The following is an 18,883-nucleotide window of genomic DNA, read 5'->3' on the forward strand; positions in this document are numbered from 1 at the left end:
TTGGTCTTGTCCTCGTTGACCTTAAGACCAACTTCCTTGGCTCCGTTCTCGAATAAGGTGAAAACTTCTTTTGCATCTCTGGTGGATTGTGCAATTGTGTCCACGTCATCTGCAAAGGCTAATAGTATTTTTGATCCTTGGGCGGCAAATCCGTTTGTCAGTTGTGGCTGAGCTTTCCTTACTGCATGTTCGAAGTTAAACAGCAGGGGGGCGAGAGGATCTCCTTGTCTAAGTCCTGTGTCAATGAGGAATTCCTCCGACGTGTTGCTGCCAACTCTGATTCGTGCGGAAGCGTTCTCCGTGCTCACCTTTGCTAATCGTACCAGTTTTCCAGGTACTCCCATTTCTACCATAGTCTCCCACAATGCTTCTCTGCTAACAGAATCGTAAGCTTGTTTGAAGTCCACGAAGATTTGGTGTACATCGCGGTTGAATTCCCAGTTTTTTCCAACACCTGGCGTAGGACGAAGATCTGGTCTATAGTCGACCTTCCCGGTCTGAATCCGCTTTGGTAGTCGCCTATTATTTCCAAGCATGAAATGTAGTTATTTTTTATTTGCATTTCAGCATCTATCATCAAAGGTGATTCAGGTGATAACGATAGATGTTTTAGACGTGTAGAACAGCTAAAATCAAACAAAAATGTAAATTTTGAGATTTTTGGACCGATTATTTTCAGTGATATGTCTAATTAATGTGAAACAATATTTCAGTTGTCTATTATTGTTTGTTTTTTATGAAATTACCATTACATTTAAAACAACTGCTTTACGATGCCATAAATTAATAGTAATAAATTATTTGTACTAGTCGTTATAATCAAACAATTCCTAAGTAAAAAAATCTCCTTTAACACAATTTTTTTGCTAGTTAGTTAACAAGAAAATTTCAGAAAATACATACATAATTCCTCTTTGTGGTTAAATTTTCAAGGTCACTTGTGAATTAGTAAATTACATTTATACCGGATATTTTATCATTACTAAGAAATTGGAATTCTAAAAATATTCGTGGAATCTTATTTGTATTGGCTTGAAGCGGTTTTTTTGTTGCATCTCAGTTTTTATCGAGTAAAAATAAAAAAAACTATGTCAAAAGTTGTGAAAAGTACCTAAAGACAATAATTATTTTGGAGAAGTTCTACTCATTTTTTTTTTTATAAAAACACAACTGAATATTCTTAAAACAAAAAAACTGTTCTCCTGGTCTTATTTATATGGAATTTAATATACTAGATATTGCAAATGTTTTCGTTTGTAACTCCAAATGGAACGTTTAAAAGTTGATGGCAAAATCTTGCTTTTTTTGCGCATATTATATCTCTGTTTTATGCAACATGTTTTATCCTTGTCATATTATAACACAAAAAATCTAAAATAGTAAGGTCTGGTGATCTAGGTGCCCACTCAATGGTGCCTAGATGATTAAAATATCTATTATCAGCTTTTTATTTTAGGACTTTTCTTTTTTTATTAAACAACTATAAAATAATATCTTTACCATTTAAACCATTTAAGCTAACGAACTCAAAGACTTAACGAGATCATGTTCTAAAATAATCTCAAAAATATTTTTAATCCACTTAAAAGACGTCGCGCGTCGCATACACTCTTGTGAAGATGACAGGGGGAATTAAAATAAAATATTTTTCAACGTCATTCGTATTATTATGACTGAAGTCAACTAGCCACGTATAATAATAAAAATATGCTTTATCTCATACTATCTCACAACTTATTATGCTTTCCATCTTTTGCGATAATTTGCCGGTTCTTAGCGCACTTATTACTGTATAATACACATAGTTTCAAAAGTTATGCATCACCCCTCGTATTCACGATGTTTACGCTTTTATAAATCCGTATCTTTATCACATATTTAATGGGCCTTTTTTATAAAAAATATACCATTTTTGTTTTTTATTTTATTTGATTACCCATTTAATTGACCTGGTTTTGCCAAGGTGTAAACATTTGAAAAATTTATTTTGGTGAAATTTTTGAAAACGTGATTAAAAATGAATCGTACTTTAATTCCTGAGTTGGACCTTATAAGAATTATCGATTTAGTTGAAGAAGGCCATTCACAGCGGTTCGTGGAGAAAAGAGAGGGTGTTTCTCAGAGTGATGTCTCACGAATATGGAATAGGTTCCTGGAGACAAACTCGATACGGAATAGAGTAGGTCTGGTAGACCCCGAGTTACCAATGATCGACAGAATAGATATATCAGAATTTCCAACCGTAGAAATTCTTCTATGTCTGTACCAGCCCTCCAAAGAGAATTCAGGCATGCTACACGAGTCAGAGTATAGAGTATCGTTGTCACAACAAGAAGAAGAATTTTAGACTCAGGTTTGAGGAGTCGTCGACCAATAAGAGCTCCTCAGCTACAACCTAGACATGTTTTGGACCGCCTCCAGTGGGCTCAAGAACACATACAGCTCCCCCAACAATTTTGGAATTTTGCGCTTTTTTCAGACGAGACCAGAATCTGTTTAAATAGTGATAACCAGCGAATTCGTGTGTGGCTAGTTGTGCAGCTCTTGTTGGCTCTCGACACACACAAATTCGCCGGTTATCACCATTTAAACAGATTCTGGTCTCGTCTGAAAAAAGCGCAAAATTCTAAAACTGTTGGGGGAGCTGTATGTGTTCTTGAGCCCACTGGAGGCGGTCCAAAACATGTCTAGGTTGTAGCTGAGGAACTCTTATTGATCTACGACTCCTCATACCTGAGTCTAAAATTCTTCTTATTGCAGACAACGATACTCTAACTCCTGTAGCATGCCTGAATTCTCTTTGGAGGGCTGGTACAGACTTAAAAGAATTTCTACCGATGGAAATTCTGATATATCTATTCTGTCGATCATTGGTAACTCGGGGTCTACCAGACCGACTCTATTCCGTATCGAGTTTGTCTCCAGGAACCTATTCCATATCCGTGAGACATCACTCTGAGAAACACCCACTCTTTCCTCCACGAACCGCTGTGAATGGCCTTCTTCAACTAAACCGATAATTCCTATACGGTCCAACTCAGAAATTAAAGCACGATTCATTTTTAATAGCGTTTTCAAAAATTTCACCAAAATAAATTTTTCAAATGTTTACACCTTGGCAAAACGAGGTCAATTAAATGGGTATTCAAATAAAATAAAAAACCAAAAAAGGTATATTTTTTATAAAAAAGGCCCATTAAACATGTGATAAAGATACCGATTTATAAAAGCGTAAACATCGTGAATACGAGGGGTGATGCATAACTTTTGAAACTATGTGTATAACTGTGTTAAAATATAGCAACAAAAAAACTCACATATTAATATTTACATACATTTTTATTCTTAAAAATTAATTTAGTTTAATATTTCAGGGAGAGCTACAACTATACGTTTCTTACAAGTTAGGTGCTCAACTGCTATGCATCTTCGATTCCAAAGAAAAATTCAAAAGTTACTTCATCGTCGATGTGACCAATACCAGAGCTCTTGTTGCAGCAGGTCATTCGAACACAACATCTCATTTGTACGTATCGGAAAGCTTAGCTGGCAATGGAAAACAGGTCAAATTCACTTTGTCCTTGGAGGATGTTTTCGTCTTTTTCCCTTCAACTACTTGGCAAGACACTTGGCTTCAGTAAGTATGAAAAAATATTGATTTCTGTGTAATAATGATATATTTGATTTTCCGTACAAATATCTCAAGTTGTTTAACCATGATGTGTTTCTGCCAACACCACGGTTAAAGTCAATTTTGGATTGGTTACTCGTCAGTTGACCCAGCGATGCTCCCTGCTCCCAACTTTTTTAATCCATCTGAAAAATACGTTTTTCCTACTACTGCAAAGTAGACCACCGTGGCGGCAATGACTTCCTCATTCAACTAAAAAGAAGTCGCACGAGGTCAAATCTGGAAAATACGGTGGATGGGGCAGCAGTTCTTAACAAAATTTGAACAATTTACGCCAACGTAGCGATGGCAGAGGTGTGTGTCGGTGCGATATCATCAAAGATCTTAGACACATAGATTTAGCCAACTCCGAAAAATAACGAAACGCGGAGCAGTTCGGGTCGGTGGTCTATCTATCTCTCTCTACTGGCGCTTAGCTTTCTCTCTCTAGCATATGATGGCTGCCGCCTCTGTGTTACTGTCGTTCCATTACTCCCACCTCTTGGTAGATATGCTCACACTCGCACGACAGACAAAGATAGCTAGACCACCGTACTTGATATCGACGTTACACCCCAATGCATTGTTTAGCATATCCCTAGCCAGATCTATTCTTGACATATCTCTGGTGGTCATGGTGGAAGAGCACATTTTTCGTCGCCATGTGTTTTGATTCAGATTTTTCCGTAAGGTTCGCCACCTTCAAAAATCCAAAAAAAAAACTGTTTATTTATGTGGTTTTTGGGGGTTTGAACGTGTTTCTCCGATTTTTAAATATTCTAAATGACCCAGTTACTTCAATTTACATATAACCTAGAAAAAAAACGTTGACATAATCTATTTTGAGGTCTATAAACTAGGGAAAATCCCCAAAAACCCCCAAAAAACCAGTTTTTTGGATTTTTGAAGGTGGCGAACCTTGCGGAAAAATCTGAAAAAAATTAAAAAGGTAGTGTTTGATAAAATACACAAAATAGAAAAAATTAGACCTGCAGCCATCTCCAAAAGAAAATTATACGCTTTTTTCCAAAAAAAAATTTTGAGGTTACGTACAGGTTTATTCACTATATTTTAACCCCCCTGTAAACTGCTTTATTTACAGAATTAGAAAAAAATGTAAAATACAAAAGTTATTCGATTTTTAAATTATGATTTTTTGACATATATATCGTACTAGTGACGTCATCCATTTGGGTGTGATGACGTAATCGACTATTTTTTTAAATGGGAATAGGGGTCGAGTGCTAGCTCATTTGAAAGGTTATTCAATTCCCTATTCAGTAATATAAATATTAACATGATTAATTATACAGGGTTTTTAAAAAAAATCTTTTTAATTAAATTAATTGACACAAAAAGAAGAATGTATGTAATTTATTTAACTCAAAATACATTCTACTGCTGTCAGGAAACAGAAATAAATGTTTATTGAACAAATAAGCATTATTTTTAACTTAAATTCAATGTTCAAGCTGCCACCCATCTGCCTCTTGGCAGTTTGAACATTGAATTTAAGCAAAAATCAATGTTTATTTGTGCAATAAACTTTTATTTCTGTTTTCTAACAGCAGTAAAATGTATTTGAGAATTGAATTACCTTTCAAAGGAGCTAGCACAAGACCCCTATTCTCATTTAAAAAATAGTCGATTACGTCATCACGCCCAATGGATGACGTCACTAGTATGTTATATATGTCAAAAAATCATATTTTAAAAATCGAATAACTTTTGTATTTTACATTTTTTTCTAATTCTGTAAATAAAGCAGTTTACAAGGGGGTCAAAATATAGTGAATAACCTTGTACATACACTTGACCTACGGATCTATAAAAAATAGACATGTTTTATAAAAGCCTCACAGTCCATGTGGTGAGACCGCTCCCGTCTGGAAAATTTTCTGATTCGGTTTCTTTGTGGATTCGTATTCAAAAATGTCCCCTTTGAACAAATCTGAAGGGTGCCGGGCGGAATTTTTGGGCAGAAATTGTTTAAACAATTTTTTTAAACAAATACAAAAGATTACGTTTTTTTGTTCCGGAACATATATTTTTAAGTTTTGTGGGTCATTCTAAACAAGAAAGGTATCTTGTAAATTTTCTCAAAAATTGATAGTTTTCGAGTTATAGTCTAATATGAGTTTTTAGGCCTCGAAAATGCGTATTTTAGCATTTTTCAGATTTTAAATCGCCTATAACACGAAAACTATCAATTTTTAAGAAAAATTACAAGATACCTTTCTTGTTTAAAATGGCCCAAAAAATTGAAAAATACATGTTCCAGAGCAAAAAAAGGTGATATTTTGTATTTGTTTAAGAAAATTGTTTAAACAATTTCTGCCCAAAAATTCCGCCCGGCACCCTTCAGATTTGTTCAAAGGGGACATTTTTGAATAAGAATCCACAAAGAAACCGAATCAGAATTTTTTTCAGACAGGAGCGGTCTCACCACATGGACTATCAACTATGCCTGAATTTTTTAAAATTTTAAAATTACATCCCACCTAAAAAAAACGAAAAATGAAGTTGTTGATGGTGGATGAAGGGGGAAGAGGGTGGTAGGTTAAAATTACGCTGAGTGTTATTTTTTATTCACATAGAACTCAAAAAAATAAAAAAATTGAATTCTGGGAGTGAGGGTTAAAACCTTTTAATTTATTTATCCCGTCCATAAGTGGAAAGTTTGATGCGCCACTGTCGACGCATGTGCCACTAAAAAGTGACGGACCAGTGTTCATACGTTCATACAGCGTTTTTAGGTTCTACTATTTAAGTTATAGGGTCTTATCGTGCCTAAAATGTCACCTATAGCGGGTCTTAGTCTAATATACGAATGTTTGATTTTAGCCACATGTCAGAAGAAGCATTTGCAGATGTTTATAAAGTAGAAGGTCTGACAGGTATTTACATAGCGTCGAGAGTCACGTCGAAACCAGTTGGGGCTCATCTGGGACCTCAACATTTGGGATCAGTCATTACTTTCGACCACGGAGCGACTTGGAGATTAATTCAGCCACCTGCTTTCGATGCAGAAGGTCAGTCGTCAGGTTGTGTAACTACGAGAAATTGTTCGTTACATTTAAGTCAGAAATTCAATCAGTTATTACCTGATACTAGATCAGTGGGAATCTTATCGAGTAAATCAGCTCCTGGATTTATTATGGCCACAGGTATGTAGTTGTTATTACTAATAATTCTAGTTTGTTTAATTTTCTTTACATTTGTGTTTTAAAGAAAGCAGGAAATTGGGAACAACAATTTAGGTTTTGTATTATGTGTTATTGTGTGGAAGTAACCAATGTGTTCCAACCACAAGAATGTTAATTGTTCTAATACCAATTTTTTGCAACGATTTATGAATTTGATTTAAAAATCTATTAGCAATCTATAGCTGCAAATGGTCCCATTTTTAATTGATAATTATTATTAAATTTCAGGTGTCTTAGGAAAGAATTTGAAAAGTCACTATGGAATATATATAAGCTTGGACGGGGGAGTAACATGGCGACAAACACTTAGAGAATTGTACTTTTTCAATATGGGAGATCACGGAGGTATTCTATCCGCTGTGAAATATTATAAAACAAAAGGAGAAACTCGTCACATTGAATATTCTATAGATGAAGGACTAAGTTGGAATCAAACCGAATTCCATAATGAAGAATTAAGATTATACGGTTTAATGACAGAACCAGGAGAAAATACTACTGTTTTCACTATGTTTGGATCTTTACCAGAACACCACCAATGGATTATCGTTAAAGTTGACTTCACCAAAGTGTTTAAACGTAAATGTACGAAAGATGATTACAAAATGTGGTCTCCTAGCCACAGTGAAGGCATTCGAAATTATATTCCATGTGAACTGGGAGTGCAAGTAACCTACCAAAGAAGAATGCCATTGGCGAAATGTCTAAACGGCATGGATTACATACAACCCAAATCTACAGTTGTATGTGAATGCGATTTGCTTGATTTTGAATGGTAAGTTTATAATGTATTTAATATTTTATACATGTATAGTTGCTCATTTATCAGGAATTAGCGAAATCCTTATTTTTCAGTCTTTAGTAGTCTTCAGAAAGTCTTCAGTATTCCTTAGCATTAGCTCAATCTCATATAAGTATTTTTTAAATAAGAAAATCTTCGGTTTCATTTTGATTTAAATCTGTCTCCCTCCATCCTCCGATAGTACTATTGCTAGGTCTACCTGTTGTCAAGGAGGAAGACAAATTTACACCAACACGACCGTAGTTTCTCGATATAAATTAAAACTACTTATATCGCAGTATGGTTAGAACGCCCTCTAACGGGGAATAAGTGAAATGGATTTCGACTCGATTCAGGTTCTCTGTTTAACCCAGGTATGATAATACCAAAAGGCACCGTTAGGAAAATATTCCAATTTACAGTTATCGAGTCGAAATTCATTTCATAAGTATTTTTGTTCTGATAACCCTTTTTTCTACGAGCGTGCAAAAATGTCTACTTTCGCGCACGCATTTTAGTTTAGAAAGTTTTACTTTTCCGCACGCGTGTTACTTTTCCGCACGCGTTTTAGTTTTCCACGCGCGTTTTACTTTTCCGCACGCGTGTTAATTTAGATACGTTAATATGGCCTTAAAGTAATTATAATACATGCAATAAACTAATATTTAGATCTTATTTACTAATTTATTTCAAATATATCTTATTGTGTTCATGTTTTAATAAAATTAACGCGAGAATTCGATGAAATAAAATAATTTTGACATAATATTCGAAAGTCAAATCAGTAGACAATAACAGTGGTTTTGAATCGTCGTCATGGAAACCAAGATCGTCGTCATGCTAACCAATTATGCTGAAAGTTTGGTTTTGACAATCTTGTCAAAGAATTAATTTGTGTATGTATTTTCATATTAATTAAATTAATTGATTAAGATTTGGTCATTTTTTAAAGACTCGTAAAAAAAATATTGTTCCTAACGCTTGCAGAAAGTCTCTTTTCCTCACTCGACTGCTTGCCGAACGCCCGCTTTGCGTCGTTCGGCAAACTGCAGTCGCGTGCGGAAAAGTATGACTTTCTGCACTTGTTAGGAAAATATCTATTTTGTCTTTCTTACTTCCTGATCGAAAAAATTTCTTTATTTCGCAATTTTTCTTCAATATCTTACATTTTTCTTTCTTTTTATTTCTATTTATTATACTGTGTTTTCGGCACTACAGTTGAGTCCACGACTCTTTTCCCGTGCGTCATACGAAATAAGTCTGAAATTTACTAAACGCAACAGTAAGTGACAGAAAGTGGGTATTACTCCGATCACGGGTTATAGTACAAAATTTGACGTTATCAAATAAATAGAATGTCAAATTTAAGTTTTGCTTTAAAATTTTGGTGCATAATTACAGCAACATTTAAAGTAGCTTAATAAATTCTTTTATTATCATTGATTAATAAATAAATAAACAATTTATAAAAAAATTCAATAACTTACTTACTTACTTACTTAAGCCGTCCTCTTGTACCTTACGGTGTCGAGGTAAGTGGAGAAATGAGACGTCTCCATGCCTTTCGGTCGGTAGCTAGTCTTTCTGCTTCTCTCCACCCAATATTTCTTTTTCCGCAAGCCTTTCCAATATTTGCATTCCACGTTCTTGCTGGCCTGCCTCTTCTTCGTTTGTTGTCAGATGCCGCTTTCCATACCCTCTTTACAGTTCTACCTTCACTCATTCTCGCCATATGTCCGAACCACGATAACTGTTTCGTTTCAAGTCTGTCTAAGGTCCTTCCAACACCGCACCTTTCACGTATGTCTTCATTTCTTATACGATCACGTCTGGTCACCCCGGATACCGCCCGTAAATATCGCATTTCGCATGCTTGGATTTTACTACGGATGTTGTCGTTCACTGTCCACGTTTCACTACCGTAGAGTAGCACCGGCTCGTATACGGTTTGAAATACTTTCATTTTTGTTTTCAGGCTTACTTCTTTCTTCCTAATAAAACTTTTATTTAGTGCATAGTATAATTTTGTTGCACTCATTACCCTGCTGTTTATTTCTGGTTCTATATTTCCTTGCCTATTCATTGTTGATCCTAGATACTTGAAGTCCTCAACTTGTGTAATGGTCTCATTATTCAACTTAACATTTATATTTTCGTGTGTTTTCGATATTACTAAAGCTTCTGTTTTTTCAATATTTATTCTCATCCCAAATTTCTTAAAGGCTTCATTCCAGACATTCACATTTACTTGCAAGTCTTTTTCTGATTTTGCCACAATAACCAGGTCATCGGCATATATCAACTCTGACACGCAAACTTGTTGAAGTTTATACACCCCAACCCTAGTTCTTTTTACCTTACCCCTGCATTCTTTTGCAATTTCGTCCATTAGAGTGATAAATAACAAAGGACTCAGAACACCACCTTGTCTTACACCTGTCCTTGTCTAGAATTCAAGAGATGAGCAATTGTTCGTTCTTACATTATTACGTGTACATTTATATATACTCTTTATTGCTTGGATTAACTTCGGTTTCACATTTCTACGGTTTAATATTTCCCAGATCTTGTTACGTGGCGCCCGATCAAATGCTTTTTCCAAGTCCAGTTCAAAAACAAAAATTCAATAACATAGTTTCTTTTTGTTATTTTATTCACTTTGCCGGAACATTAAACACAAGCATTCCTTAACTGTGTCAATGAGGTTAGCTTTGTACGTTGTCAAAATTAATCGTAAAATAACATAAACTTACCATAAAATGTCAAACTCCAATATAAAATTAGTTCTCAAAACAACTGTTTGTATACTATAAAAAACTTCAAAATGCAAAAATTCGACAAAATAACTGCAAAAAATTCAACAAACTGATAGCCACAGAAGTAAACAAGCCAAAACCTCAGAAATTGTACTTAAAATATGTGAAAACATGTGTTTTTACTTAATAACAGGCGGTAGCTGGCTTGTCATTAGTTTCATGCGTGGAAGATAATGATGCTAGATAAACAGTATGTGTTTTATGTCGCCAGGTATTAATGACGCACGGGTAGACTCGTGGACTCAAGTGTATACATCTTTTTTCACTCTCTTCGTTATTCCCTGTAGTCTAGTTTGTTAACTTCATTATGATTTGATAACATTGTCTGTCCTGCTTTCTTTCTTTATTTTTTTTGTCGAATTCTTATTCTTCTTGCTTTCAATTGTATGTGCTGCTCATTTTTTTGTATATCTTTATCTTGTAGTTTGCTACTGTTCTATTTCAGAATGTTTTTAAGTCTGAAATCGGTTTTCTTTCGCCCATTCGAAGAAATTATTACTCCTTTAACTTTTCTCATTATAGTGCAGTCATTGAAGGTGGGTATGAGTTATTACCTCCGATTTCGTTGAACCTCCATCGATATGTATGAAAATTGGTGAGTGGTTAGAGGATATCTCAAGGAACAAAGGTGACATGGTGCCAACTTGCGCTTTTACCCTGGGGTGGATGCCACCCCTTATCGGGGGTGAAAATTAGGTTCTTAAAATAACCCCATACTTCGATAGAGGGAAAAATTATAAGCAAAATGTGTTATATAAAGTTATTAAAATAAATCAAAACTTTTTGAGTTATTAAAGATCAAAAATTTTAATTTTTCGTGAGAAAAATGCATGTTTTTAATCGATTTTTGATAAATACTCAAAAACTATAAGTTTTAACAAAAAAGTTATTATTACCAAAATTGAAGCTAATAAAAAATCAAATAAACTGCTTACTAGAAAAACCTTTTAGTGTTAACGAAAAGTGAGGTATAGGTAATTGAATGTATCCCAAATCTTAAGTATTCAAGCTTAAATAACGGGAAAATGATTCATGTTATAAGATAAACTTATTAAACAGTTGTCAAAGTACTTAGAAATATTTATCAACTGAGCCTCCGAACAAGTTGATTGCATTAAAATTTGTGCTACAAAATTTTTTCAAAATTTATCTCTTGAAAATTTTTCCAAAAAATGTCATTGTGTTTTTTTAAATAACTCCGTTAATTTTTACGATATTAGGTTCACCTGAAAACAATTTGAAAGTTAATTCCAAGGGCTATTAAACCGCGTTGAATTTAATCTTTAAAACCCTTTACTTTTTTAAAACATAAAAGGTTAAATGGCCCCGGTTACGTGGTTCTCGCAGCAAAATTTAAGCTTTAAACGTTTCTATCTCGGTTATTTTTTACCCTACAGAAATAGTAAAACTGGTAAACTATTTAATACACAGAAAAATAAAATTTGGTTATTTATCATTTTTTTCGAGATATTATCAAAAGAAAATGAAAATTACGCTAATTTTAAAAATTCTGATTTTTTTTAATTATACCGTTTTTCCAAAAATATGCATTCTAAACCGGTCAAAATTATTGAAATCATTACTTATGCTAAGCAGCAGTAAATAAAATTAGAATCGCCCTAATGATATCCAATCTCCGATAGGAGAGGCACTCAAAGAAGAAGAAGACTTATGCTAAAATAAAGAAATTATAATAAGGATTACTATAAATTTTAATTTTTGTGGAAATGGCGTACGTTTTATTTTTCACTTTTTCCTAAAAAATTCGAAATGGTTCTCTTATTTTCATCATTACTTGCGAAATTTTAATGCTATTAACTTCTTCTGGAGCTCATTTGATAGGTATTCCGAAGTACTTTTTGACAAGTATTTAGCAGGTATGTTTTATAAAATTGATAGTTTTCCCGTTATATAAGATTGAATAACTAGATTTGAGTACTCGTCAAAAAAAATTATACATTCAATTACCCATAAGTTACTTTGAATTAACATAAGTTTAGTTCTTCAAGTGAGGAGTGTATTAAATTTCTTATTGTCTTCAATTTTGGTAATAATAACTTTTTTGTAAAAGCTTATAGTTTTTGAGTTATACGTGAAAAACAGATTTAAAATATGCATTTTTTACGAAAAAATAAAATTTTTGATCTTTAATATCTCAAAAAATATTGATTTATATTAATAACTTTATGTAACAAATCTTGCTTACAATTTGCCCCTCTATGGATTAGTGGTATTATTTTCAGTAAAATAATTTTCATCCCCAGGAAGGGGTGGCATCCCCCCCAGGGTAAAAGCGCAAGTTAGCATCATGTCACCTTTGTTCCTTGAGGTATTCTCTAACTACTCACCAATTTTCATGAAAATCGATGGAGGTTCAACGAAATCGGAGGTGAAAACCTTCAGTTACTGCACTATTAATGCATGTTTTCAGGATGGTTGCTTTCCAGAATGTCTGAAAATAGGCAAAATCAAACCTCTCTTTACAACAGGAAATAAAGAAGACGTGATTAACTACAGACCAGTCTCTTTGTTATCTGTTTTTTCCAAAATATTTAAAAAAAATTTAAAAAATAGATTAGTAAATTTTTTGGATAGGTTTAGATAATATCGTATGCCAATACGGTTTTAGAGAAAGAAAATCGACACAAGATGCTATTTGTAAACTAACATCACAAATATCAGAAGCTTTTGAGTCTAATAAACGTAGTTTATGCATATTCGTCGATCCCTCTAAGCTAAGGCGTTTGACACGATATATCACGAGATCTTGTTGAAAAAACTTGAGAAGTATGGTCTGAGAGGACGGGTTTTGACATTACTAAAGAGTTACTTAACTGACAGAAAACAATTTGTTGAAAGTGATGGTGTCAAAAGTGATCCTGAAGTAATTAATTATGGCGTACCGCAAGGGACCGTTTTAGGCCCTCTACTTTTTACACTCTATGTTAATGGCATGCTCAAACTAAAAACTGCTGGAAATATAATTAGTTTTGCTGATGACACCGCAATTTTTTATAAGGCCGATAATTGGGAATATCTTAAAATTATAGCAGAACAAGACTTCAAAATTATAATAACATGGTTGCAAATAAACAAACTCACATTAAATTATGAAAAAACTAAATATATACCTTTTGCAATATATAAACATTATCTGCCAATTTTTAATTCATTAAAAATAAATAAAATACAACAAATATTTAAAGCAGAGTACATAAAAATATTTAGGAGTTTTAATTGACAGGCACTTTAAATGGGACTTACAAATAAAAAATATTATAAGAAAAATACGAGGACTGCTACCAAAATTCCGCTATTTAAAAAGTTTTTGGATGTTGAAGAGCTTAAAATACTGTACCTGTCTCTAGTACAATCTCATCTTGTATATGGGATTTTAGGATGGGGTGGAGTTAGTAGCTGATTGCCATTTGGTGACCCTTCAAAATACTCAGAAATGGTTTCTTAAACTAATATATGGAAAACGAAAAACATATCCCTCAGACCAACTTTTTCATGAAACTCAGGTTCTTGATATTCGGCATTTATACTGCTTAGAGCTACTTAAAAATATTCATAAAGATAAAATTCCTCGTAAAGTAAAAGTGTCAAATTATGAAACGAGAAGAAAATTGAGTGCTGAATGTCTTCACACTTTAAAAACAATCACGCGACGCTCAATTAAATATTTTGCTCTAAGAATATATAATCAATTGCCCATAAATAATAAAAATATCAAAAAATTCTATTTGTATAAAAAATTAGATAATGCTTGGGTAAAAGAAAAAAAGGGAGTTTTGTAACAATTTAATAAATTAAAATTGTATTATATAGTCCAAAAAGCCACTGCGCATCCGCTAGGAAAAATATTCTGATTCGGATTTTTTGCACAATCTTACTCAAAAAGTAGTCCTTTTAACAAATTTGCATGTTGCCAGGACCAAAAGGTGGTCAAAAATTTTTTAAACGTTTTTTTTTGTTTTTTCCTAAAATTATTTTTTTTGCATGGAAAAAAGTTTTTTTATGTTTTTTGGATCATTCCAAACAGAAAAGGTCTTTAGTGACTTTTCTCTAAAGATGTTTTTGACATATAAGCGATTAAAAATTGAAAAATTGCGAAATGGGCCATTTTTAACCCTCAAAAACTATGTGAAAAACTGAAAATTTGAATGTTGCCAAAGTAGGTAGATATTCTTTAAACATCGATTAATGAAATCCCGTTTTTTCCCGAAAGAGTTTTTTGCAATACAATATTCAAAACTCCTTTGTTTTTTAATTGCTAATCAAGCGTGCGCGACACTATTTTCCACCGACAGTATGGTGCAAATGAAAGGAATAAATTCGTTATTTCGTAAACCTGCGACTTTAAGGAAAAATCCCGAAACAGGTCGATTTTTATTTTTAAGTTATAATATTGTGGCATATATGGTATACTAGTGACGTCATCCGTCTGAGCGTGATGACGTAATCGATGATTTTTTTGAATGAGAATAGGGGTCGTGTGGTAGCTCATGTGAAAGGTTCTTCAATTCTCTATTGAGTAATGTAAACATTTACATAATTATTTATACAGGGTGTCCTTCTACTTCTTTTTTTGTCAAATAATTTAATTTAATAAAAATTTTTTGGACACCCTGTATAAATAATTATGTAAATGTTTATATTACTGAATAGAGAATTGAAAAATCTTTCAAATCAGCTAGCACACGACCCCTATTCTCATTTAAAAAAATCATCGATTACGTCATTACGTCCAGATGGATGACGTCACTAGTATACCATATATGCCACAATATCATAACTTAAAAATAAAAATCGACCTGTTTCGGGATTTTTCCTTAAAATTGCCGGTTTACGAAATAACGAATTTATTCCTTTCATTTGCACCATACTGTCGATAGAAAATAGTGTCGCGCACGCTTGATTAGCAATTAAAAAACAAAGGAGTTTTGAATATTGTATTGCAAAAAACTCTTCGGGATTTCATCAATCGATGTTTAAAGAATATCTATCTACCTTGGCAACATTCAAATTTTCAGTTTTTCACATAGTTTTTGAGGGTTAAAAATGGCCGATTTCGCAATTTTTCAATTTTTAATCGCTTATATGTCAAAAACTATCATTTTTAGAGAAAAGTCACTAAAGACCTTTTCTGTTTGGAATGATCCAAAAACCTAAAAAAACTTTTTTCCATGCAAAAAAAAATAATTTTAGGAAAAAAACAAAAAAAAACGTTTAAAAAATTTTTTACTACCTTTTGGTCCTGGCAACATGCAAATTTGTTAAAAGGAGTCCTTTTTGAGTAAGATTGTGCAAAAAATCCGAATCAAAATATTTTTCCTAGCGGATGCGCAGTGGCTTTCTGGACTAATATAAAAAAAATATAGAAATTAGATTAGAAACTGTAAAAATAAAATAATGATTTGTAAAAAAACCAATAAACATAAACCTGTCAATATTAGACAGATTAAGTCAATAAGCATGTTTATGCTTTTAAGACTTTTTTTACGTTTATTTTATTGTAAGTAAACTGAAATTGTATATTGTTGTAATAACTATTGATTTGAATAAACGTATCCAGATTTAGCCATACGGCTCACACTCCCTCTAAGGGGAAAATTGACTCATCCCAGATACTTACGGTATCAAAAGGATTGAGCTCTGGTGGGATTCTTTCCGTGTTATCGAGCCCTAGGTGACTTGGTATGCAGGTGTATCTCCCTAAAATGTTCGTACACATCTGACCGTTGCGAGAAGTACAGCTTTCTGCATGGTCTTGTAAAGATGTTCATTTAGACCCAGTTTTTTTATGCTTTCGAGGAGGTTCTTCGGAATGACTCCAGTAGTAGACATAATAATAGGTATCGTCTGGGTACTTTGCATTCTCCATTGTCTTCGTATTTGGATTTCCAGATCTCTGTACTTGGCGATCTTTTCAGTAAATTTACTACATAGATTATTGTTGTTAGGTATCGCCACATCAATTAGTGTTGTTTGTCTGGTTAATTTATTAAAAAGTACGAGATCTGGCCTATTATGTGCCACTGTTTGGTCTGTGAGCACAGTACGGTCCCAGTATAGCTTGTAGTTGCCATCCTCAAGCATACTCTCAGGGACTTATTGATAATATGGGAGATAGTCCGTTTGGAGAAGTCCCAGCTTGATAGCTATCTCTTGATGAAGGATTTTTCCCACTGCGTCATACCGTTCCTTGTATTCAGTTGCATCAAATGCCTGGCAGCCCCCTGTAAGATGTTGGATGGTTTCTTGGGCTTGACATCCATATCGGCATCTGTCGGTTTGAACCTGAGGGTCTTTGACGATATATTTCAGCTAATTCCTGGTTGGTATAACTGATCCTGAATGGCCAGTAATGAACCCTCCGTTTCAGGCAACATCTTTCCTTATGTCAACCAATAGTTCGACGTTGCATTGTCGACATAGTCTTGGCTGACCTCATTGGGATGTCGCCCGCGCAGAGGTTTACCCATCCAGGTGCGCATTTTTTCGTCTTTGGTGAGGTGGTTTATGCGCATATCTGGTTCCTTCAGTTTGATCGGTGTTGTGTCCTCTACTGCGCAAATAGCGCGATGTAGAGTGGATGTCTCAGCTTGCATCTGAAAATAAGTTCTTAGAATAAAAACGTAAACTATAAACGTATAATTATTATTAACGTAAAAACTATTAACGTATATTATTATTATTCTGCAAAATTTATTGTTACCAAGAACAGATCAGTGACAGTTCGCATGCGTCTGACTTTTGTAATGATCTGCTGATGTTTTTTTTTAGTTACATGTCACATAGGTAAAATAATAAAATAATGTATGCTTCGACTTTTAATACTATTGTGTTCTATTTATTTTTAGTTATACACGTTATATCAATTGTTTGACTAATTTGATATAATTTTTTAGTGATTTTGGATTTGTAAGAGTTGGTTCCCCACCACGCTGCATTCGGGACAAAACTGCGTCAATTGATGTATATAGAGTTCCAGCTCCGTGCAAACCGGGCAACTTTTACAACCGTACCAAAGGGTACCGTAAAATAGCCGCAGATAGTTGTGTAGGCGGCTTTGAATCTCACTACCTTCCAGACATAGTCCCTTGTCCTATCCAACAAGTGGATGATTTCCTTCTATTTGCTCAAAGGGAAAACATTTCCAGATACAACTTAATACGTAAGAATTTAGAACAGTTGCCGGTGCCAAACTTGAAGAATGTAATCGCAATAGATTTTGACATGGCAGATAATTGCGTGTACTGGGCAGATATAGCCGATGATACTATTGGACGACAATGTTTCTTTAACGGAAACGCTATAGAAATTTTAGTTTCGAGCGATATAGCATCAATCGAGGGTATGGCCTTTGACTGGATATCGAAAACTTTGTATTTCGTTGATGGCGTCCGTGCAAAAATTGAACTTATTAGAACGAATATAAATCATAGCGGAAGAATGAGGAGAACTATTTTGAATTCAACGGTTTTGCATAAACCGAGAGGTATTGTTTTACATCCCAGCCACGGATATATGTTTTGGACGGATTGGTCTGCCGAAAATCCTTCAGTGAATCGAGCTAATTTGGACGGAAGCAGCAATATGACTCTTTTCGGAAGAGACAAAGTTGAGTGGCCTAATGGTATCACAGTCGATTATTTCGCCAATAGGTTATACTGGGTAGATGCTAGATTAGATTACATAGGTAAGTCACTTAAAATGTAATACATAGATTATTTTCATCATAATCATTTCGTTGCGAAGAGATCATTTCTTTAGTTGCCCCAGATTTTTCCATTTTGGACCATATTAATGTCGAATCGGCTTCAGAAAAAGGTCTAGCCTAAATTTTTTTAGCTGCTTTCTTGCTATTCTTCATTATCACCATTATTTACGATATTGTTATAATTTATAGACATGTAAACATTAAGATTGTAATTGGCAGAGTCATATGGTATCAATTTCATTGCCGGCTTCCCGCATTCAATAAGCTATGTATTATTATTATAATTTATAGACATGTATTTACAAACATTAAGGCCCGGCGCAAATTGAACCTAAACGAGACACAACCTGCGTCGGCGGGACGAGTGACCCGTGCAGTTATTGTTCTAGCGCACCGCATATTGATCACAACCCAACCCAACCGTTGGCTGTCGCTGTAACGAATAGAGACGGGCAAAATCAGTGCGGACGTGTAAGGGTGCGTTCACTACGGAGACCAAAGGATGGTATCCTAGCCTAGAGCATGGTATCCTACTCTTCATTTTCGTGAATTCTCGCATTTAAAATAATGCATTTATTTTACATAGCGATCGATAATATAGTTTCGATCTCCAGGTAAAATAAATGCATTATTTTAAATCCGAGAATTCACGAATATGAAGAGTACGATACCATGCTCTAGGCT

At 34.0% G+C, this 18,883-nt stretch overlaps 1 protein-coding gene across 13 annotated transcripts in view; it reads left to right on the forward strand.

The window, feature by feature from the left end:
- LOC126883019 (sortilin-related receptor-like) overlaps positions 1 to 18,883 on the forward strand; it is a 339,261-nt gene that overhangs the window by 258,196 nt on the left and 62,182 nt on the right. For 2 of the 13 annotated variants that reach the window (XM_050648200.1, XM_050648199.1), the window contains exons 5-8: positions 3,375 to 3,637; positions 6,515 to 6,837; positions 7,105 to 7,651; positions 17,388 to 18,178. The exons of 9 other annotated variants lie outside the window; for them this stretch is intronic. In XM_050648200.1, coding sequence (XP_050504157.1) covers positions 3,375 to 3,637; positions 6,515 to 6,837; positions 7,105 to 7,651; positions 17,388 to 18,178 — 1,924 coding nt within the window. The remainder of the gene's footprint in view (positions 1 to 3,374; positions 3,638 to 6,514; positions 6,838 to 7,104; positions 7,652 to 17,387; positions 18,179 to 18,883) is intronic. 2 more of the 13 variants (XM_050648202.1, XM_050648201.1) reach the window with 2 other exon arrangements.

This window comes from Diabrotica virgifera, chromosome 4, assembly GCF_917563875.1.
Source record: "Diabrotica virgifera virgifera chromosome 4, PGI_DIABVI_V3a".
Lineage (NCBI taxonomy): Eukaryota > Metazoa > Arthropoda > Insecta > Coleoptera > Chrysomelidae > Diabrotica > Diabrotica virgifera.